At 55.1% G+C, this 21,765-nt stretch overlaps 6 protein-coding genes across 6 annotated transcripts; 3 read left to right on the forward strand and 3 right to left on the reverse strand.

Moving 5' to 3' along the window:
* Window positions 1-1,672: 1,672 nt before the first annotated feature.
* CPAR01_16052 (uncharacterized protein) lies at window positions 1,673-2,225 on the reverse strand (the record flags this gene model as incomplete). The annotated part of the gene is made up of 2 exons (XM_060500297.1): window positions 1,673-1,955; window positions 2,008-2,225. 2 exons carry the CDS (start codon window positions 2,223-2,225, stop codon window positions 1,673-1,675), a joined length of 501 nt encoding a protein of 166 aa, XP_060341114.1.
* Window positions 2,226-5,522: 3,297 nt separating this feature from the next.
* Window positions 5,523-6,053, reverse strand: CPAR01_16053 (uncharacterized protein; the record flags this gene model as incomplete). Its single annotated transcript, XM_060500298.1, has 2 exons — window positions 5,523-5,740; window positions 5,951-6,053. 2 exons carry the CDS (start codon window positions 6,051-6,053, stop codon window positions 5,523-5,525), a joined length of 321 nt encoding a protein of 106 aa, XP_060341115.1.
* A 2,766-nt stretch (window positions 6,054-8,819) lies between these two features.
* Window positions 8,820-11,743, forward strand: CPAR01_16054 (RhoGAP domain-containing protein; the record flags this gene model as incomplete). Its single annotated transcript, XM_060500299.1, has 2 exons — window positions 8,820-9,456; window positions 9,513-11,743. 2 exons carry the CDS (start codon window positions 8,820-8,822, stop codon window positions 11,741-11,743), a joined length of 2,868 nt encoding a protein of 955 aa, XP_060341116.1.
* Window positions 11,744-12,339: 596 nt separating this feature from the next.
* On the reverse strand, window positions 12,340-14,647 carry CPAR01_16055 (Alg9-like mannosyltransferase; the record flags this gene model as incomplete). Its single annotated transcript, XM_060500300.1, has 4 exons — window positions 12,340-13,735; window positions 13,824-14,014; window positions 14,114-14,335; window positions 14,435-14,647. The coding sequence occupies 4 exons, from the start codon at window positions 14,645-14,647 to the stop codon at window positions 12,340-12,342; spliced, it is 2,022 nt and encodes a 673-aa protein (XP_060341117.1).
* Window positions 14,648-15,786: 1,139 nt separating this feature from the next.
* CPAR01_16056 (uncharacterized protein) lies at window positions 15,787-16,355 on the forward strand (the record flags this gene model as incomplete). Its single annotated transcript, XM_060500301.1, has 2 exons — window positions 15,787-15,843; window positions 15,981-16,355. 2 exons carry the CDS (start codon window positions 15,787-15,789, stop codon window positions 16,353-16,355), a joined length of 432 nt encoding a protein of 143 aa, XP_060341118.1.
* Window positions 16,356-17,004: 649 nt separating this feature from the next.
* CPAR01_16057 (ornithine aminotransferase) lies at window positions 17,005-18,495 on the forward strand (the record flags this gene model as incomplete). The annotated part of the gene is made up of 3 exons (XM_060500302.1): window positions 17,005-17,502; window positions 17,589-18,290; window positions 18,358-18,495. 3 exons carry the CDS (start codon window positions 17,005-17,007, stop codon window positions 18,493-18,495), a joined length of 1,338 nt encoding a protein of 445 aa, XP_060341119.1.
* Window positions 18,496-21,765: the final 3,270 nt, after the last annotated feature.

The raw sequence follows: 21,765 nt of genomic DNA on the forward strand, positions 1-21,765 counted from the left end.
CCAGATATTCCAATGCAGTCCAGATTTCAAAGTGAACCCTCTACTTTATGACAAACAACATCCCGAATCTCTTTACTCGCCATCATCCAAGAACGCCACTTTCTTGGGTGCCGCGAGACTGCTTGTTAAGTACTTTCTCAGACTTGAGGACCAAGCAACAGATTGGTGAGGTCAGACTACCAAGACGCAAGGTAAACCCGGAATCTCGAGACTACGAAAGCTCCCCCCGAGACGGGGGAAGGGGGAGGGCGGGCATGACTCTCATCATCACCTTGCTTCTCTCTATTGACTTAAAGAGACTCTGGATCAGATAACTTACCTCGGAAGGACGCAAGGCAAGCTCTATAATACGCTTGTAGTATAGTTTCCTGGGCACTCTTCCAAACAACACCACGTGACGGACGCAAATCCTTCGATAACACGACAAAATCTCGTAGCCTTTGAAACATATCGCGAGGTTGCCCTTACAGAGTCACTCGGCCTCGACCCTGTCAACGTGTCGTCAAACTCGTATACCCAGTCAACCGAGTCACGATGCATTCTAGCCAACTTCGCCTTCTTGTGCATAGCCCAGTCAAAAGCTCACCTCACGGGATTTGCAACGATGGGCATGATTGATTCAATGGCAGCGCCTCTGAAACCACTCCCACTCTGCTACCATCACGTGCATCACGGTCAAAAGTTGAAATCGCCTCCAGAATCAAGCGAGACAATTCATCTCCCCCGTCATCTTCGTCGATCACTCGCACGTGTCTCGTGAACAACAGCCCACAATCATTCCCGTAACCAGCTCTGAGTTGTCAATCGTACCAAGAACCAAGGAAGTCATGCAGTAAAGTCCTTGATGAAGAACTTGGAATCACGAATGCTGCGTATCCACAAATAGGTACTTCAGTCTTCAAACTGCCAAGTTAAGAGAGCGAATGCCCTCCCGACAGCTCCGAGCCCCCACATTCGCGCTGCCCATGGGCAAGCTACGATGTGCACAAAGTCAGCACGCTATCGTATTAGAAGCACATTCATGTGAGCGCATGATGGAGGAACAGAGTGTGGCTATGCCCCTCCTTCCATCGCCTTCTACCCCGCGTTCCTCGGACCTGAACAACAGGTTAAAGTGTGGATTCGAACCGTTGCCTATCAAGGAGGTGAAGTTGGCATGGTTGCGTGGGATTTTGGTTCGTATGGACGGCAAAGGGTTTGCAAGTGGTGGTCCTGCAGGGCTGAATGCCTATGGCTTAGACAAGAATCCTCCGTTTCAACAATTAGCCTGTTTCATTTCCTGCAGTTGTGTTGTAGATAGGCTGTAGATCAGAGATCTCTCCGGCCAAGAGCCAGTTGTGAGTGTGTCCCGAAAAATGCGACGGTAAACAGGGCAAGGCGAAAGTCAGTCGTTATTGGGCGAGCTGAGGCGAATGGGCTGGTTTTGATGACGAAGTTGTGTGGTTCTGCGCCACCCCCAAAGGTCGACTAGGTACTGCGTACAGAGTGCGTTGAAGACGAAGGAAATGCGATGCAGCCAGTAAAGATGATGCCAAAGCCGCGTCCGAGGCAGGTCTTCTCCACAAATCCCACTCGGTTGTCGTTGGACAACAGGTGCGGGTGAGGAAACACGACATTTCTGACTTGGGGAACGGGCGCTGTGTGTCCCTGCATGACGAGAGAGGATTTGGTGCTAATTATGGAAACGGGATGAACCCGGCATTGGTTGGACCAGCTCATTGACGGCATTTTGAAGGGTCTTCACAATGGTACGTAGTCTTAGAGGGTGTGAGGGTGTGGCGTGGTGCTGTGCGGTGGCAGTGGGCGGCATGTCGGGACCTGGAGGCAACACTGTCGAAGCCGGGAAGGGCGTCGGGGCAACAAGCTCTTTCAAGCACTGAAGGCCGTTGACATAAACCTGGCGGGGGATGCGGGCATCGTCGTCGAAGCCGGAGGTACACGACGTCATCAGGTAGCTATGGGGATGGGAGCAATTGCCAATGAGACAGAAGAGTACATGCGGATTACCGCCTGGTCTCTGGCCAGGGCCACGAGAGCGTAAGTAGCGGTAGGGTATCTGCTGCTATGGAAGCCACTGTGACCCGCCAGTCCCTGAAGATGGGATAGACATGGGCATGGAAAGGCCGATGAATGGTCGGAAGGATGGATGTTCGGCAAGATCCAGCATCTGGGCTCTGCTCTGCAGGCGGTGCAGAGGCTGCCACCTTGGGTCGGATGGGTGCCATTGGGTTGTGTTGGGTGGCTTGTGTTGCTTTTCTGCAAAAGGTATGTGAACCGTGACCCGGGAGCCAATCGCCCATGACTCCATGTTGCTGAACTGATGAGAAAACACGAGGAGTCTTAGGCTTTGCTCTCCTGGACCAGAGGCATGTCGGATAAAATGCGAGACATTGGTGTCAAAGCTGTCAGACATTACCTGGAACGTCGGCCGATGTGTTGGTGTCAGTCAGAGAGCGCAGGGTGCGCTAGGAGTAGCAAGTCCTGGGGCCCATTGGCTAGACTCTGTCGGTTGCAGGTGAGTGCTGCGAACCGAAGCTTGGAAGTGGCATGGTATCTGGCCACGAGTGACGAATTGACTGCCTGGACGAGTTGAATCTCGGCGCCGACGTTACGAGACGAGATTCTGCATTTCCTGAGCGGCGGTATCACTCCGGAGAAGAGGGCCGCGAGGGAGCACAACGAACGAATGCCATGTGGTGTTGTGTGTCTCGGCTCCACCACAATGGATCGCATCTGTACTATGGTGAGGAGAAAGTCCAAAGCGGGAGACAGCACTTTCTACTCTTGAATACATTAGATTAGATACGCAATAGTCGATGCCTTGCACGCTTTGATTGTCCCACGGAGCAGACTGGCACATCAGGCATGGACAGATGTCGTCGGTTGAGTCCATGGTTACAAGGCCTGATCGTGCCGGCACAGTTCCATCCGCCAGGAGGCTTAGTTCGGCGCTGGCAAGGTGATCGACAGCGGCTTTTGCCTCTTCGGAGACGCAGCTTCGGGCTGGACCAGCAAATGGACCGCGCCCTGAGGTCAAGACGTGACGGAAGTCCTGTTCTGGTTCAGGAGAAGCTCAAAACGGACGGGTGAGAGCAAGATGATGTCGTCGTGGTAGCATGAGATGACTCGACCAAGGAAGGCAGGGGAAACGAAACGCTACTTTGCTAGATTCTTCCTCCCAGACTGATAACAGCAGATCCACCGACCGAAAGCAGGTTGCGGGACGGAAATTGCAACGAAAGCCAAGTTTTCGAGTCCGAGATAGGTAGTCTATACGATGAAATGGCAGAAATGGCCACGGTTGACATTTCCAAGACAGCTCGACAGACAGGGACAAGTAAGAGGGTACGTTCAGAATAAGACAGTGAGTCTCAAAAAAGCGAAAGCCGGACGGATAGCTGAGCACGCCGCACGGTGGGTTTCGCGTGTCGATGTGACGATGTGCAGCCCCGGCTGATGTGGGAAGAGAAATGCGGCTTGCGGCCGGCAATGTGGGAATATTTTCAGTCCAAAAGTCAATTGATTGCAAAACGAATTCACGGCTGGCCTGATGTTGCGGCAGTCGCGTGTCATAGATACACTTTCTTCTTTCCATCTCAAGGTGAGGTACCTTATTTCGAGGTACTTTGAGATGGAAGATGGGAAAGAGGAAAGAGGTGCCCGCCAGCTTGGGAACCAGGTTGGCAGGTGCATCGGTCAGTTGGTGCCCGGCCTGGATTGGACGAGACGAGCAGGTGCCAATTAATGCAGGTACCTCCGGCGGCGCGTTCCCGTTGTGTCCATGGTCAGACTGCGCACCTCAGCCTGCTATGCCTGCCTTACTTCAGATTTTGCCTGATGATTGTTAGAGGCCTGAGACATAAACAATATCTTTTGGTACTGAATGAGTTCTCGCTATCGCGGGAGGAGAACAAAAGCATCTGAAGGCTTAGATGGAACGTGAGTAGTATTTTGGCGAGTATATGGATAAGCTGAGTGTCAAGACCTAAGGATCACGGCCTTTAAAAAGGCAGCATAGATGTGTTAGTGGTGATTGAGGAAAGTGCCCTAGATGGGTCTCTCTTGAATCGATTCTGGTCTTACGCCGACTTCTAGAGTGGATAATCACGAGGGGAAGTAGACAGTTTCTTGCTCTCGTGTTTTTTTTCTTCTTCTTTCCTGGCGACTGCTTCCCGACGTCTTTTTTGTTTTGTTTTGTTTATTGGTTCCTATTCGTGTTTTGTTTTTTTCCTTTCTAGAACCAATTTCCAAAACTGGTATTCTCCTGGCTCCGTTACCCGTACTAGAGCGCCCAAGCTCCGGTGAGCTCCCGCCAGCGCCGCTAGGAGCAGAAGAGGGGACTTGTCTCCACGTCTAAGCAGACGACAACCATGGATGAACCATCCAAACCATCAATTGGACCAGGCAGATCCCATCGAGAGGCTGGAGACTCGGGAGTACAGAGGCGCCTCGGACTGTGGGCAACGTGGCTGTCACCGTGCAATTACCACTGCCCGCATGAAAGCTCTCTGCTCGAATGTCAGGGCACTGCATATCTAAGCTTTCGTGGAGGGAATTAGTGACTCTCCTCACTGACAAGCGCTGGCAGCAAGCTGCAGTGCCGCACGAGTCCACCTCCCAAGCTTGACTCGCGAGGCTTTTCGCGAACGGCCGAAAAGACTCAAGAGGGGAAGAGGGGCCTTTCCAGCATGCGGCAAATCCGCTGGGCACCTTGACACAGGCATGCGGCATCTGTGTATGAGGTACCCTTTTCACCCGTAGCGAAGGCGCTGTGAGTTGTAAATCATGTAGGGAAAAGGGGTTGACGCATGCCGGCAGTTTATTTCGCGATGAAGTGCGCAAGCGATAGAACTCGGATCTTTAGATCCCAAGGACCAAGGGATTGAGGGAGTCGAATCATAAATGTCAAGATGCTGAGGTAATATCGCTCATAGATGCCCAAGTGATGCATCTTTTCGAGATGGGAACTCAAGATCTTGACAAGTGAGAGCGTGGCGTGGCGTGGCTGGTAGCATCTGCACGCTTCCCTTGCCGTACCTTAACTTAAAGTTCCTCGCCGGACTGTAGACGCCGTATGAAATCTCTGCCTTCACTCCACCGCGAGACCCAAGGTACCTAGGTACTTCACTACCTGGTAGGTATCCGTATGCACGTCTCGTCTGGGTGCTCAGAGTATATCTGTGTAGGTATCTTAATTCAGTGTGAGGTATTCGTAAGGATCTAACGCCGTGTGTGCGAGTGTGATGTGGACTGAGATTTGAAAAGTGTGGACTGAAATCACTAGACTGATGCAGAGTACGTGTGTAAGTGCGTAGTCGTGAAATGAGAGAGTGATTGAATGTGATTGTTTTATTGATCTGGTGTTGAACAATAAATAAAAAAACAAAATTTTAGACCAACCCGCCAGGCGGGGAGGACTCGGAGAAAGGGCCGCCCATCAGTGGTCACTGGGGGACTCCCGAGTCTGGGACCCACTACCATCTCGTCAGTCTCATTTCGCGCAAGAGCTCCCGTCGGCAGGGTCACCCCTCCTTCCTGGCCTCTCCCATTGTTCTCCTTGAGTCCTTCCCTCTCACGCTGCTTTGGCTGCTTCCAGAGTCGAAGTTCTGCCAGCCCCCAGAGGTAAGAACCCAGGTGGCAGGCACCCAGGATGGCCCAGGCCTCCCGTCGTCCCATTTGATCCTTCCTGACGACGCCCCACAGAGCCAAAAATGCGGCGAGGTACTATCTTGCCATGATGGTCATATGAAAGGTACTTGGCCGTCTTTGGAGCTGGGTGCATGGCAACATGGAAATTACGGCACTCACTTTGGGCCTGCCAGCTGGAGATAGACAAAAGCGTTTATTGTCACTTGTACTTGTATGCATAGGAAGGTACGTACCTTTGATATGGAGACATGGGCGTGGACAACACTGTGAGTTAGGTTTGCAGATTCATCCATTCTCTTTCTGCGTCTCCTCTCGCATACCACCGTGCCTCTGCGTCCATCTACCAGGAAGTGCCGCGTCGTTGTCCCCTTGCATGCTGTCAGCCTTTCTCCAGCAAGCAACATGTAACCACAGGGCAGTCATCCATTCCCACTGCCGCCATCACGATAAGGGACTACTCTTCGAACAAGGTACCTAAGGTATCCCAAGGTGAAATAACACCATCACCGTCGCTATCGCCAGTCCACCTCCTCTTCAATCATCGGTGACAGTACCCTACCGGCAACTAGCTGCCATGGGCCCTGACGTCTGGGTACTTTAGGTTAATAGCTAAGGTGAAGTGCTAACATAGCTGGCCAGGAACCCCAGTGGTCAGGGAGACGCCGTGAGTCCGCGACAGTCGGGAACGACCAGTGACAGACGGCTAATGAACGGCCTCCGCCCAGCAGCCTCCGCCCAGCAGCATTCAACGTCCCACGTCGCACGTAACTGCGCATCAGTAGCACACATTGGCCGCTGCAGCCTTCGGGCCTCGACGAGTCTTTCTCTCCACCGTATAATGGGCCTGGAGTGTCTGGCCTGTCTTGGTCCCTGGGCCTTCTGGAGCTTTTGCAAGGTCCCAGGCCAGCTCTCTTCCACTCGTGAGCACTGCTCCGGGCCATTTAGACGCACCTCACCTAGGGGTACCTCCATTCCCTGACGAGAGTAGCGGGGCAGGCAGGTATCTTATGTTTCCACTCCCGCTCCCACACTCCCGTTTCCTCCCACCCGACCTCTCCAGCCAAGGCCCAGCGCCAGTCCCTGTGCCCACTACTTACTTGCCTTACCTTAGTGCTAAGTACGGAGTACTGCGTACTGCGTAGATATTGGCATTGAATTCACATTGGAGCCTCTGCCCTCTGGCTCCATCAAATGGGCATGACATCGGTATCGCAGCCGTCCAACCCCTCACAACCCTCATCCATCCCCGTCGTCGCTGGCCCTACCAGACCACCTGACCGGCGGCAACCCTGCTCTTTGCTGCTACCTTGATCCGGGTTATCCATCCCGTCCCGTAATGTCAGCGCCTGGCTGCCGCCGCCGCGCTGACGAGTTGTACCGCTTGGTATGCTCCTTCTGCTGGTGCTGGTGCTGGTGCTAGTGCCCCTGATGCGTGTACGTGTGTGTTATTGATGCTTGCTTGACGCTGCCCGTCGTGTCTATTGAATTTCTCTGTCCGCGGACCGCTGGGCACTGTAACCGTTATTCGCTCAGCTCTGGGTACTTCGCGTTTCCCCGACTCCATGCTTGCTTCTCAGGGTCTACGGTTCCCGCATCGTCGACGTCCAACATCGTACTCCGTACTCTGTGTACCATACTTCATTGTCCACAGCTGGGTACCTCAGTAATACTCACTGCTGCTGCAAAGCAAAACCTCACTCTCGCTTTCAGTCTCAGTCTCAGTCTTTCTCTTATTACAGTCTCACTCACTCAACTACACTACGCTCATTCACTGTCCATTATCAACTTTACCAGCGTCGACACTCCAGCCTGGCCTGGAGTTGCTGCCTGTGAGATTGAATCAAATTAGAAGAAAAGGAAACAAAAAGTACTGGTCTCATCACCCACTGACGACAACGTGTCTAGCGCACACCCATACTCCTTCCCTCCACACCTCTTTTCCTACCTTACCTTAGGTGTCTGCCTTACCTCACACCTCACACCTAAGGTGCTCTCTTCCTCTCTCTCTCTCTCTCTCTCTCTCTCACTCTCTGACCTTGCCTTGCCTTGCCTTGCCTTGCCTTACATCACCTAGGTACCACTACCTACATTTCCTGACCTCGCCCGATTTACGCACATACGCACCCGCACATTACACCTACGCCCGGCCTGGACCACTTGGACCTGAACCCCAACCTGGACCTGGACTGGACCTGGACCTCTGACTTGCACCGGCACCTGCAACCTCTCCTGCGTCCCTCCGCCTTCGTCTATTCGTACCTAAAGTGCTCCGTACCGACTCCGTACTTGCTTCGCCCTCTCTGAGCTCTGCCTTTGCCTCACCTCACCTTACTCACCTTCCTATTGCTTACCTGGTACCGGTGCACATACCTCGCATTTCCCCCCTTCTACCTTACTCAACCCCCAGACTCTCTTCTCCAGACCATACTCCTTCTTTCCTTGCCCTATTTTGCCTGACCGACAACTATCGTCAACGAGGTTTCAACGAGTCGTTGTCGCACCTAGTCTTCTGGTCGGAAACGTCGCTCGCTTCCATTCGTTTTCTGTCGTCGAAAAAATCCCACCAACGCACAGCTCGCTCGTGTCTTACCGACTCCCGCCATCCCCTCTCTAGCTCCGCATCGTCGTCGCCCGCCGCCCTCTGTCCCCGGTCAACGCTGCCCGAATACACCTGGGTCATTTCACCTACACGGACGCTCTTCGTCACCTCACTCGCTCGCCCCTGTTCCCCTTCCTACTCACACTTGGGTCGGAACTTCTTCATGACATCAACAGCAGGGCTTTTGCAACACAAGACAAGGAGGACTTCCAGAGACGGTCTCTAGGAGCGCTTCACTCGACAAAGGAATATTTGCGCGCCAAAAGAAGCCCACGGCCAATCACCGCCTGCGCGTCGCATCTCATCCTAGCGCATGCTCACACCCAATACCTTTCAAGCGACTCGATCCTGTGCCAAAACACCACCAGGCGACCAAGCGACCAACCGATTGACCTGCAGATCGAAGACCGACTGCACTGAATCTGTCTCTAACATCCAACTTTCTTTGATCGTCGCTCGACCAAACTCTGTCGCTTGACACACTTTGTTCATACTCGATTCCCACGACAACCAAAGGACGCTGGCTGCGATAAAGTAATTGAGCTCCGACCACCTGCGCTCCGTCATTGCGATGACGTCCGCCGCTACTCCCCCCAACCAGGCTTTTCAGCCCACGAGTAACTCAACCGCGCCCGCCGCGCCCTCGACTCCGAATAAGAGAGACCTGAAGTCGTGGTGGAAAGGATTCAAGCTTCCTTCGAAGCATCAGGAACATCACGGTAGAGCCCCTTCTACTTTCGCATCGCAACAACTACCCCCAACTCCCACCCAAACCCTCTTCAGTGAAGATGTCGACGAGGCAATCGATACGTCAGCCGCACCTCTCAGTCTTGTCTTGCTGTTGCAAGATACCCATCCTGTTGGGTCCTGCGATCCCATTTTACCTCAAGTCTGCGCTTCGAGTGATGCGACAGCCTCCAATACCTTGAACCCGACTGGTCGGCTCAACAGGCTGTCCCTGTCTATCACCATGCCTGTGCGCCAGTGTGCCAAGCACATCCGCGCGGCTGTGAAAACGTCTTCTACTTCATGTGCTAAAGGTTCTACAGCAGACAACCGGCCTCACGGAATTTTCGGCGTTCCTCTCCGTCAGAGCATCACCTACGCCAATGTCGCGATATCTCTTGTCGACGAGAACGGAAAGAGCTATATTTATGGCTACGTACCGATTGTTGTCGCCAAGTGCGGCGTCTTCTTGAAGGAAAAGGGTAAGTGTACTTGAATGATGGTCCATCTCCAACATGCTCACGTCCCGTCTTCTTAGCAACAACGGTGGAGGGCATTTTCCGCCTCAGTGGCTCCGAGAAACGAATCAAGGAACTGAAACAGATTTTCGACTCACCCGATCGCTACGGAAAGGGCCTGGTGTGGGACAATTACACGGTTCACGATGCTGCCAACGTGCTCCGACGATACCTCAACGACCTTCCTGAGCCCGTTGTGCCGCTAGATCTATACGAGAAGTTCAGGGAACCGTTGCGAGGCGCTACGAGGCAAGCCGTGGGCGATGCCGAAGGCCCGCAGTTTGTCGAAAATTTTGACGATCAAGCAGCCATCGTCAAGTACCAGAAGCTCATCACGGAGCTTCCACCACTGAATCGCCAGCTTCTGCTATACATTCTGGATTTGCTCGCTGTCTTCGCCGCCAAGTCGGAAGAGAACAGGATGAACTCACAGAATCTAGCAGCAATCTTCCAACCCGGCATGCTGTCGCACCCGCAGCACGCCATGGCGCCTGAAGAGTATCGCTTGAACCAATGCGTGCTCATTTTCCTCATCGAAAACCAGGATCACTTCTTGATTGGCATGCAGGGCACGGCTACTGACGAGAAGACAAAGCAGCTGATCGAAAAAGGCACACCCCCTGCAGCCAGTGGGCCAGTGACTCCTAACCCTAACAGGAAGTCGGGTCTGGGTCGGTCTTCATCCAATGCGAGTGCCGGCGCCGACAGTGTACGAAGAGACGGAATGCTCAGAAGAAACCGATCGACATCTTCAAGGCACTCGCACCATGAAGGTTCTACGACCCCAAACAGCCCGGCACTCGCACCAACCCCGAATAGCGGCCTTGGCAGAAGCAACACAGTCCCTTCCAAGAAGTCCCCTGCTCTTCAGACGGGGAGGTTCAGACGTGATGCTTCACCCATTCCAGGCTCGTCACCGCGTGAGCCCATGATTCCGGCGACGACGGAAGAGCTTGTCGAAGCACCTGATCAGTCCCCTGCTGCGTCGAGCATTTCCCCCGCGCCGGCTGCAATAGGCACATCTAGCCTGGCACCCACCGCTGCTGGCAATGCAGGCAGAAGCCAGGAGAGGCTGCTTGACCCGAATGAAGCTACGACGCCCATCAAGGAAAGAGTCCTTCCTAGCATATTCCAAAGATCCCCCACCGGAGAGGGCGAGAAACGACAACCGAACAAACTGAAGAAGAAGCGCATTCCTGGGAGCTTGAACCCGAGCGCGCAAAGCTCGGCCGCATCCTTGTCCGGTACGCACTCAGCCGCTGTGTCCCCTAGTCTTGAGGCCCCCAACCCCATGGATCTGGTGGCCGATACAATCCCAGAGCACGATTCCCTCGCGATTGGCCAGCAGCCTGGTGCAGTTGATACACCCTCGGAACCCACCCCGCGTGCATCACAGGTCCCCTCTAGCAACACCCTACATCCCGAGCAGACGCTCAAGGCTAAGAAATCGCCGCCGACATCACTTCACTCATCATTTAACGAAGGTTCTGACGTTGATCAGACTGAAGAGTCCATTGTGACGACTTCGGCAGACGCCAGCGAGCCGGATAAGGAAAAGAAGAGAAGATGGCGACTTTCACGACAGAGGGGCCACGAGCACCACCCTTCAATCACCTCTCCGCGTCTGGCATTCGGATCCAACGATAATGCCGACGTTAGCGTGACCTCGATTGGCAGCGGCGGATACAGGCCCCGGAAGAGCTTCACCGGTGAAAGTTCAGAAACTGGCATGTACACTGCCGAGGCACAAACCAGTCATGAATCGCGGGACAAGGACGGCAAGGACGAATCTAAGGGGCCCATCGGTTGGATTAGGAACAAATACCGTGAAGCCAAGGAGAGCGCCGAGCGACGGAACAAATCGCCCCCAGCAGACCGACAATCTTCTTTGGGAGGCTCCAGCATCATGTCAGGAAGGGGAAAGAGTCTAGATATTCGCAGGGAACCCGAGGAGAGGGCACAGAACCCACCTGTACCACCATTGCCGCAGCAAGCGGCCCCAACTCAGACGGCGGCGGTTCAGCCGGCAGCGACGCAAACCACAACCTCTCAACCTCCGCCACCCCAGCCGACATCAGCACCATCGCAGCAGGCATCATCTCCAACGGTAACGAGCCCAGTATCGCCGCCTCCCGCATCTATCGTAGCAAACTCACCAGCACCGGCCCAACCGGCAAAGTCTCAGTTGGCAGCAGCCTCTCAGCCGGAGATCGCACCGCCAACGCAGCCAGCACCTGAAGCGGCGCGGTAATACCGACAATGAGCCGCGTTCGAAGTATGCCCATTTGAGGTGTTTTGTTTATCAAGAGCACGTTTTTTGTGGAATATTTCATTTCACTCATGGCTGGACCTGATACATCATCAAGGGTTTCTGAGGGGGAAGGGGAAGTGGGGCCGGCCTAGACGAGGCCAACCCAAAGTTTCAAGAATCCACGTTTGAACGTTTGAAAAGAAAAAGGAGGCATGTGCGTGCTTGTTGTTGGTGAATCATCATAAATGTACGGAGTTGTTCGATTCTCTGGCTTGGTGTACAGCGACGCATTGTCTACGGGCTCGCTCGCTATGAAGGGTATCCTGTCAAGTTGGCGTTTTCTTTTTTGTCATGACGTGTAGTAGCCCCGGCCGCTCCTGTCCCTCTAACGTTTCCTGGGGATTTGGTTACATGTGTTCACGGGCCCAGGATAGGGTAGGAAAAGAAAGAATTTTTTGTCATATTTGAAGTTCACGATGATGCTCTTGTGTGGGAAGGGGTATGTGAGAATGGAACTCATTGCCGTTTTTTTACTTCTCGACTCTTTACTCTTGTTCCTACACTGACTATTACTAATGTCGTTTGACTTTTTGTGTTTAGGATACAGTAGTATACAGCCCCGTATCCCAAACGACGAGCTTCCCGCGCCGGCGGGCGTCCTCGTTGAAGAAGCCGTTCCAGCCTGACCAGACGCGTTTCGGGCTCACGCCGAGGTTGTGGCCTGCGCCGTGGGGGGAGGAGAAGAAGTCGTGGAGCCAGGGTTCGATGCCTTCGAAGCCGACGATGTAGCGGGGGATGTCTTCTGGTGGTGCTGATGATGATGCTGCTGCTGCTGCTGCTGCTGCTGGCTCGGAGTCGGAGTCGGACTCGGGGCTGGACCTGGCCTCGGCTGCCGGCCACAACTCGGTCGCCATGAAGAGCTGGGGGTCGTCGTAGAAGCGGTCCGCCTCGTCGCGGTAGGCTTCACGTTCGGGGGTGTCTGGTTTGGTGTGGAGGGGCGGTTCGCAGGTGAGGGCGCGGGCGCGGAGGGCGGGGTGGAGGAGGTGGGAGCGCCAGGGGGTGGAGTGGCATGGCGTTAGGAAGAGGGCGAAGAGTTCGTTGCCTTTGGATTCTTTTGTCGTTGGTGAGGATGATGAGCCTGGTGTTGGCGGTGATGAGGAGGAGGAGGAAGCCATCGAAGCCAAGGCCAGGGACGCGATCGGAGCCGATGCGGCGGCCTGCTCCGGGTGTATGCGTGCGTACGAGGTGCGGAGGAAGGTCAGGACCGTAAGGGGCGCGGGCTGGTGGAGGAGGGTGAGGAAGAAGGCGATTGCGGCGTGGAGGCCCAGGGCGGAGGCGAGGAGGCGCTTGCGGCGGAGGCGGGGCTTCGGGAGCGGAGAGCGCGGGGTCGGTGGCGGGGCCGGGGTGGTGAAGAAGGATGCCAGGGGCGCGGCGGCGAGGATGTGGAGGGTTGGGAGGAGGGGGTAGATGAAGCGGACTTCTTTGTGGGAGACGGTGGAGAGGGCTGTGATGGTGGTGTAGACTGTCCAGGTGAGGGTTTTGAGGGTTGCTTTGCTGGGAATTTTGGTGGAGTGCGGTGGTGGTGGTGGTGAGGGCGGGTTGTAGAGTGACAGGAGGACGAAGGGGAGGTAGGTCATTGACAGGAGGGGGAGGCCCTGGGAGAGGTAGTAGTGCCAGTCGTTGCGGCCGTAGAGGACGGCGAGGGATTGGGAGAGGTTGAAGTAGAGGAATTTGTAGGGGGGGAAGGCCCATTGGCCAAAGTAGAGGCGGTCTGAGGTTAGGGAGAGGGAGAGGACGAGGGTGCCGCAGAGGAGGGCTTCGCGGAGGAGGAGGAGGATGGTTTGCGGGGTGAGGACGGAGGTGGTGGAGCCGGGGCCGGAGCCGGAGAGGAGGGGCCGGAGGAGAGTTGCGAGGGCGATTGGTATCCAGATGAGGATATTTGTTGGGCGGAGGAGGACTGCTGTTGCGGCAAGGATGAGGGATAGGCGGAGACTATTGGCGTGTGAGTGAATGTGTTTCTTTGGAGGCCGGTTCAGGTGGGTGGCCGGCCGGTGTCAAGATGCGAGAGACGGAAACGTACCTAGTGAGCGTCCCTGGCGTGTGCAAGATGGACCTTGCGGGCTTGGGGTTCTCCTTTTCCGTCTTTGCATCACCGAGGAGCTCCCAGGGCCAGTAGTTGAGGGCCATGATGGTGAGCGTGGTCTCGAGCGAGTTGGAAAAGGTGCGGGTGGAGCAGTACCATTGGAAAGGACTGAACATGCTCATGAACAGCTATACGAGGACGTTGCGTCAGCCATGGTTTGACCAGTTGTGCGGAGGTAGCAGTTGTAACGGCTACTGGTGGTGGTAGTGGTGGTGATGGTGACTTACAGCAAACCATGAGACGGAGCTATCGGCGCCGTAGATCTTGACGGCCAGCTGCCAGGTGTACCAGTCGCCGGCGGCGGCAAAGACGGCCTGTGCGGCCTTTGGAGCGGCGAGGAGGAGCCATGGCCTGATGATGGGGAGGGGCCGGGCGACGAGGTCTGCGAGGGTGTAGACGCCGGCGAAGAGGGCGGGATGCAGCGAGGAGCGGAGCTGGTTTCTCCATTCCTGGGGGGGGGGGGTGTGTGTTAGTTGCACGTGGGATCAATGAAGCTTGTGAATAGTGATGATGAATAAAGATTGCGAATAGAGAGCATGGAAACTCACCCAGGTGATCCAGGCGCCGCTCCCTTGGCCAAAGGCGATGCGCCAGGCGGGTTCGAGGGCCTGAAAGTACTCGTCGGGCTGGAAAAAGGTGAGGACCCACCAGGCGTTGAGGAGACGGATGACGAGGAGGGACCGGAAGACGGAGGGCTTGTTGTGCTCGTTACGAACTGCCATTAGGAGTTCGGGGGCGGGCGGGGAGCCGACGGAAGCCATTGTGGATACGGTGAGTTGGAGAGTTTGTGGCCGGCGGCGGCGGCGGCAGTCTGGCGGGGTGGGGGGACGGAAGGGACTTGTTGCGTAATCATCGGTCGTCGGACGGGGGGAAAGGGGGGAGGGGGGGAGGGGGTTGCGGTGAGCTGGTAAGGGTGGAATGACCTTTCTTGCAGGAACGGCGACGGCGTTGGCGGCGTGGGAAACGAACGGTTCGGTCAACGCAACGGGGAGCCCGATGGGTTTTTGGAGCGATGAGGCGAGTCAGGGTGTGTTGATGGTGGTGCCGTTTGTTCGAATGTATGCTCGTGTGTCAAACTGAACAGACTTTTCTCTTCTTTTTTTCGCCCTTTCCCTTTTCTCGCGGTTTGCCGTGTGGCCGTTAGCTAAGGGGGGCACAGGGGAAGAGAGAAAGGAGTGTGTGGGCTCTGATGGAAAAGTTGATGCCGAAAAGCGGTGTTCTCGATCGCTAATGGAATGTCGAGACGGGAAGACCAGGGATGTTGCGGGCTTACGGCAGGGCCGTGGACGGAAGCAGAGGCGCTAAGTTTCATTGACAGGCCAGCGTCCTCAGGCAATTGGTCACTAAAGAATCAGTCGCCGAAGCCTGAAGAACCTACCTGAGGTACCTACCTTACCTACGTACCTCAAGGTAGTAAGGTGATGAGGACACAAGACCAACTGTAGCCTTGTTGCCTTGCTTCACAGGCAACCAAAATCAGTACTTACTCTCAGGCAGGAACCTGATGATATCCACTTATCTAACGGTAAAACAGATGCTCATTGGATCCCATGCTGTCTCCATATAACTGGACGGCCCTATTGGATCCGAGCAGCGGGAATGGAAATAGCGTCTTTGTCATTGGGCCACGGAGCCCTTTCCTCTGCCGTCCGCATCGGCCCCAGTAGCAGGCACTCTGTCACTCTGCGTATTCTCCACGCACCACGTTCCATGGTTTATCTACATGTAATTCCCTATCTTGTTCTACTCGGTCCAATCGTATGTCGTTGGATATAGTGCCTACGTGTATGCGGTTTCTCGAGTTGTCGACAAATGGTTACACTGTTGGCCGTCTGCAACGCAAAAGAAATATGATAGCGTAGATAGGGCTTGCTGTGCCTCTCCAACGCCGCAAGCACATATGCCCGTTATCGGCCTCGCTGCATTCCTCATTCCTCGTTCCAGCTTCTCGCAGTTGTTGTCTCCCCCCCCCCCCCCCCCCCCCCCCCCCCACCCCCCCCCCCCCCGCCTACCGGCCCCCCCCCCCGCCCCCCCACTTCCCTCTTCCGCCCCCCCCCCTTCCCCCTTCCCCCTTCCCCCCTTTCCCCGTTCCCCCCCCCCCCCCCCCCGCCGCATTGGCAAGAGGCTCTCGGCTCGGCTTGGTTGCTCCCTCTGACGGGATTGGTGGTTTCCTCTCTTGACAGTCGACTTTCCATCATCAACAACACCATGCAGTCATCTGCCCCCCTTCCCCCAGACTACAACTCGCGGCAACACCAAGCAACCGCACCCTGTTCCATATTCCATTACGAGATTCTTACCCCAGAGAAAAGCATCAAAGAAACCACCGGTGACCGAGCGCACTGCTTTTTCCCACGTCCGCGCCACCCCTCCCCTCTCTCCCCCCGGGGCCATGTGACTGAATTGGCACCGGGATGGTTTCCCTTACATGGCCCCCTCGGGCGTCATCCTGCCCACTCACCCACTTGAGCCGCTTATACCTGCGCTTAGGGGAACATACCTGCACTTAAAGGCATAGTGGCGCGCCTTCTGACTCCGACACCAAGAGTTTGGTTCCAGGTCAAGGTCCAGCCGTTTTTCACACACTTTGCATAGCTTAGGTTTTTTAAATCCACAAACTGGCCAGAACCCGTCATGCCCGTCTCGTCTGCTTTGTCTTTCGTGCTTGTACCAGCCCGGCAGGCCTACTACATATGTACTTCCTACTCGTATCGTCCGCCTCCGGCCATGTTTGGACCCTGTCCACGTTGCCGCCGCCGCCGCCGCCGCTTTCCCACGACCACCTGGTTTCTTGGTTTTCTGCTTCCGTATCGCGCTTGAGTCCTCTTAGTCAAGGATGGCCGGGCTTGCTGCCAGGGGGGGTATAACTACCCAAGACCCCGCGATTTGCCCCTCGTTCCCGTCCTCTTCCTTTGACGTTCTCCTTCTCTCAACTCTCCATCTTCTTGCCCACGAACCATACTTGAACGGCCACTTGTCCTGAGTCGCAAACACTCTCTGACAACAATTGAACCTTCTCTGGAGCCAATTGATCCTTTTTCGAATACCCATACCACTCATCTCATCCACACTGCTCTCTCTCTCTCTCACCAAGTCCATCCAACGTAAATCAGGCAACATGGCCCCCCACGCAAACGGCGGCACCCCTCAGTCCAATGGCGGAGTGGAGTCGAGATACCACGCCTCTTCCACCCAGGCCGCGATCAAGTCCGAGGAGGAGCTTGCCGCCCACAACTACCACCCGCTGCCCGTCGTCTTCTCCAAGGCCAGCGGCGTCCACGTCTGGGATCCCGAGGGCAAGCAGTACCTCGATTTCCTCTCCGCCTACAGCGCCGTCAACCAAGGCCACTGCCACCCCGAGCTGGTCAAGGCCCTGACCGAGCAGGCCAGCAGACTGACTCTCAGCTCGAGAGCGTTCTACAACGATGTCTTCCCCAAGTGGGCCGAGAAGATCCAGCAGGTCTTTGGCTACGACATGGTTTTGCCCATGAACACGGGCGCCGAGGCCGTCGAGACCGCAATCAAGATTGCGCGCAAGTGGGCGTACAAGGTCAAGGGCGTTGAGCAGGGCAAGGCTCTGGTCTTCTCCGTCAACGACAATTTCCACGGCCGAACAGTGAGTACCTTTCTGAGATGCCGCAGCTGACAGCTGCGTCCCCCCCCCCCCCCCCCGGACCAAGGCTGACATGAAACTCCCCCCAGATGACTGCCATCTCTCTGTCAGTCGACCCCGAATCGAGGGACAACTACGGCCCCTATGTCCCCAACATCGGCGCCCTGAACCCTTCCACGGGCAAGGCCATTCGCTACAACAACGTCGAGGATATCGAGGCGGTCTTCGAGGCGCACGGCAAGGACACTGCTGCCATCATCATCGAGCCGATCCAGGGCGAGGCTGGTGTCGTTGTCCCCGACGACGACTACCTGAAGAGAGTGAACGACCTTTGCAAGAAGCACAACGTCCTCTTCATCTGCGACGAGATCCAGACTGGTATCGGCCGCACCGGACGCATGTTGTGCTCCCAGTGGGCCGGCATCAAGCCCGATATGATCACCCTGGGCAAGGCTATCTCTGGTGGTCTGTACCCCGTCAGCTGCGTTCTGTCGAGCAAGGAGATCATGCTTGTCGTCGAGCCCGGCACCCACGGTTCCACCTACGGCGGTAACCCCCTGGGATGCGCAGTGTCCATCCGCGCGTTGGAGATCATGGAGGAGGAAGACTTGACTGCCAAGGCCGAGAAGCTCGGAAACATCTTCCGTGAGGGAATCAGAGCCTTCAACTCGCCCATTGTCGAGCTGGTGCGTGGAAAGGGTCTCCTCAACGCCGTTGTCATTGACGAGTCGGCTACCGCTGGCCGCACGGCCTGGGACCTGTGCCTGTTGTTGAAGGAGAAGGGTCTCCTGGTAAGTTGCAAACGCCACTGGTATACTATCACACACGGCACATGACTGACCCGTCTGCTTTTCACAGGCCAAGCCTACGCACGGCAACATCATCCGCTTCGCCCCTCCTTTGGTCATCACCGAGACCGAGCTTCGCAAGGCCATCAACATCATTGGCGAGGCGCTCAAGGAGCTCCCCACTGTCGAGAAGGCGGCGCACCACTAAGTGAATGTAGAGGCTCACTGAGATAGTAGTGATGACGGACAGATACGCTCTCCAACGAGGTGTACTTGTCAATGATCGTCGAGCGGCTGGTGTCCTGTCACACCACACAAAAGTGTGGTGTACGGTTGGTAAAGTCGGGATCCAAAGACGGACTCTGATGAATAGCCTTAATGACGCAGCATTTTGCGACTTGGTATGAATATCTAGTTGGGGGTCGTCAAAGAGCATCGCTTCCTCGGAGGCGCATGTCATTTGTCTGCCCTCGAAAGAGGGAGAAAAAAAGGAGGCAGCTTCAAGGTTGCAGCGCGGGGGGTCCGGGGTGGTCTCACGGCAGGGTCAGGTCACACGCTTGCCCTTGCCCGGGACAGGCAGCATTTGGGATCCCTTTTTTTTTTTCAAATTCATCGCATACGGGTACGGAGCATGGAGCATACGGAGCATAGGCCATCGGCGCGGGGGAAGCAGAGGGCGTACTGTGCAAAAGCATTCGCCGCTCCCCAATGTTACTTCTTTAGATGTCGCATACCCAACGGCGCTGTGGCTGGTCCCTCGAAGGACTGCTTCATGGATACATTCAGTTAGAGATTAGAACGAGCTAAAAAAAAAAAAAAAAAGACAAGTTGTCGAAACGAGAAAGAGGTGTTGAAAAGTACGCGGGATGTATACTGAAAAGTCGCACCACGCGTCGCTGACACCACCGGCGATGCCTCGTTCCTGTGAGACTGTATGTGAGTGGCCAGATGCTGGAGCTGGAGCTGTCCGAATCTGGTAAGCTGCATTTTCGCATGCATGGCTTCTCGGCAGGCAGATATGGCTGGGTAGGTAGTCAGGCAAACCTGCAAAGGTGGTGTCGGACACGTTGAGCCGCATCGAAAGCTGTTCTTCCCACCCCCTCTCTCTCTCTTTGGACCGTCATATCTTTCGTACATGTCCCTGTTCACGCGCTGATACACTTGATGCTGTCGTGACTCAGACCCGGGCGGTCGACTCAAGCTATCTCTCACGTTTCAGTCTGGGGGTCTACAAGGTAGCTGAGCTTACTCGCTGAATAGACGTGCGTTGTTCGGTATGTTTCTGTATGTTTTTATGACACATGACACCTTACATTTAGATACGTCTTGTTACGGGATAATGAACGAAAGTAGTTCAATTTTCCTAGTTTCTATTGAACGGTTTATACTCGGGTTTTTTTTTTTTTACTCACATCATATCTACCATTATCTCAGTTGAGAATGTCTAACGATGGTAGGCAGACAGACACACCTTGGTCCGCTCACAGCTAGCTGCCTAGAAACATCTTGACGCCAAGAACTTACATGGTACATATTATCTCTGTGTCGTCAATGTATCTCTGTAGGCAGAGGTTTGGATCCCCCCCCCCCCCTTCTCCTCTCTCTTTGACTCCTGCGCTGGCTATATGGCATCTGAAGGGTTGAGTCACACGAGATGGAGCCAAGATGGAGTGCGGGCAACCGGGCAGGCAAACTAGTTCAGGGGTTAGAACACAGTTGAGGCCAAATGTACCCACCCTCACAGAACGTATGGTGGAGTAACGAGTTTATCGTTGTCTATAGAATCCTACCTTGACGGAGAGGGATAGAGGGGTTCATCCGCGTGAGTCGTTTCCCAGAGGGTGGAGGGCACCGTGTCCTCTTCGCCTAGAAACCATGTGTACACCGGGATTTGCGTCTGCGTGAATGAAACAAGAGAGAATGGTGCTCTCTAGGGCGAAATGAGCTTTCAACCAGCAGTTTGCTGACCATGTTGCGTCTGCCTTGGGAAGAAGATGATGATGTTGCGTACCCGGTATGAGTCGCTGTCAACAACAAGTCTAAGCCCTGAATAGAAGTGTTAGCGGACGAGCCAAGGCATAAGCTCAAACAGGTCTCGACCGGCAAGATCGCCATCTCATGGGGAGAGGAATGCTGCAGTTGACCAAATCGATCTACCATAACTCTATATCTCAGTGTCAACGTAAGCCAATTCAAAAAGAGTGTCGCGTCTCCCAGATTCTGCTGCAGAAAACGCAAAGTCGTCTACGAGCTTGTGTCGATGACTTGGAGATCTTTAACGCTGTCCGAGGCAGACGCCGAGTCCAGTAAGCCATCCCTGTTACACAAAGGTGTGTTGTCCCAGGCGATCCGGCAGATTGAAGCTTATCAGTTGCGCCAGAGAGAAACGGCTGTGTGAGTTGATCGACGCTGCGGTGAATCGTAACTCTTCTAAGTATCGGAGTCAGCAATGAGCACAAGATTCAGGTGTGCTGCGTACTTTGGGCTTCAGCCCCATTCCCCTGAGCGACCTAGACGTTATGTGTTAGCAAGGTGATCAGGTTTTCAATATCGGGGAGTCAGGGAGATTCGAGACGCAATCGACGGATCCTCCCGTTTTTCGTGGAGCAGTGATGAGTGCTGCCTGTGAGACCTAGGTTACGATACAATGAAGGAAGCCTGTTTTCTTGCGGACAAAACTGTAAAGATGGGAAGTGTTGCTACCAGGCAGAGCCACTGATCTAGGCATGCCCATTCCAGGGGTGCTCTTGATTTTGTGAGTCGAAGCCTGCAACAGGGCATGGTATCCGTACTTCTAGTGACACAGATGGCTAGGCAGAAACCCTGGCAGTACCTTAGCGGGAGCCAGAACATGGACGTAGTTTTCAAGCCTCCTATGCGGAGACGTCGATCGTTACGTATCAGAGGTACTGCAAAAACCCGAACAGGGCATGCGGGTTCGGCGACGCGGCACTGAGCGCGGCCAATAACTTCGGGGAAGCATCGAATCGTTCGAGAGAAGAAAACATGATGCCGGTCTCGATTGGCGCTCCGCATTGCGCGTCAAACAGCCTGGTCTAAACCACCCCAACTTGGCCACACTGTAAGGCGAGATGAAGGGGTAATTCTCGACCGTCATCTTTCCGTAGGGGCAGAAGTCGTACTTCCCCAGACTGCGACTGCTGCGTCGACTTTGGAGCCGCACCTTGATCGCCTGTGTCACTCCGTCTTTCCTCCGTTCAGTTTGTGCTTCACTGTGGCCACTCATTGATATTGGTGATTGGCCTGAAGACGATAGATGGATTGTCGATCGCTGCCGGCGAGGCTGTCATTTTGACGCTAGGACCTCGGGTGATGCGGGCATCCACCCGCCAAGGGGGTGGGCGGCAGGCGGAGGAGCTTGAAGTTGGAGCACGCGGGGATGGGTCCCCGTGTGGTACTCGGGAGGGATGGACTAGAGCGTGAAGATCGGCCGGGGAACCAGGACCTGTCTGATAGA

This window comes from Colletotrichum paranaense, assembly GCF_030867605.1.
Source record: "Colletotrichum paranaense strain IMI 384185 chromosome Unknown Scaffold_22.1, whole genome shotgun sequence".
NCBI classification, from domain to species: domain Eukaryota; kingdom Fungi; phylum Ascomycota; class Sordariomycetes; order Glomerellales; family Glomerellaceae; genus Colletotrichum; species Colletotrichum paranaense.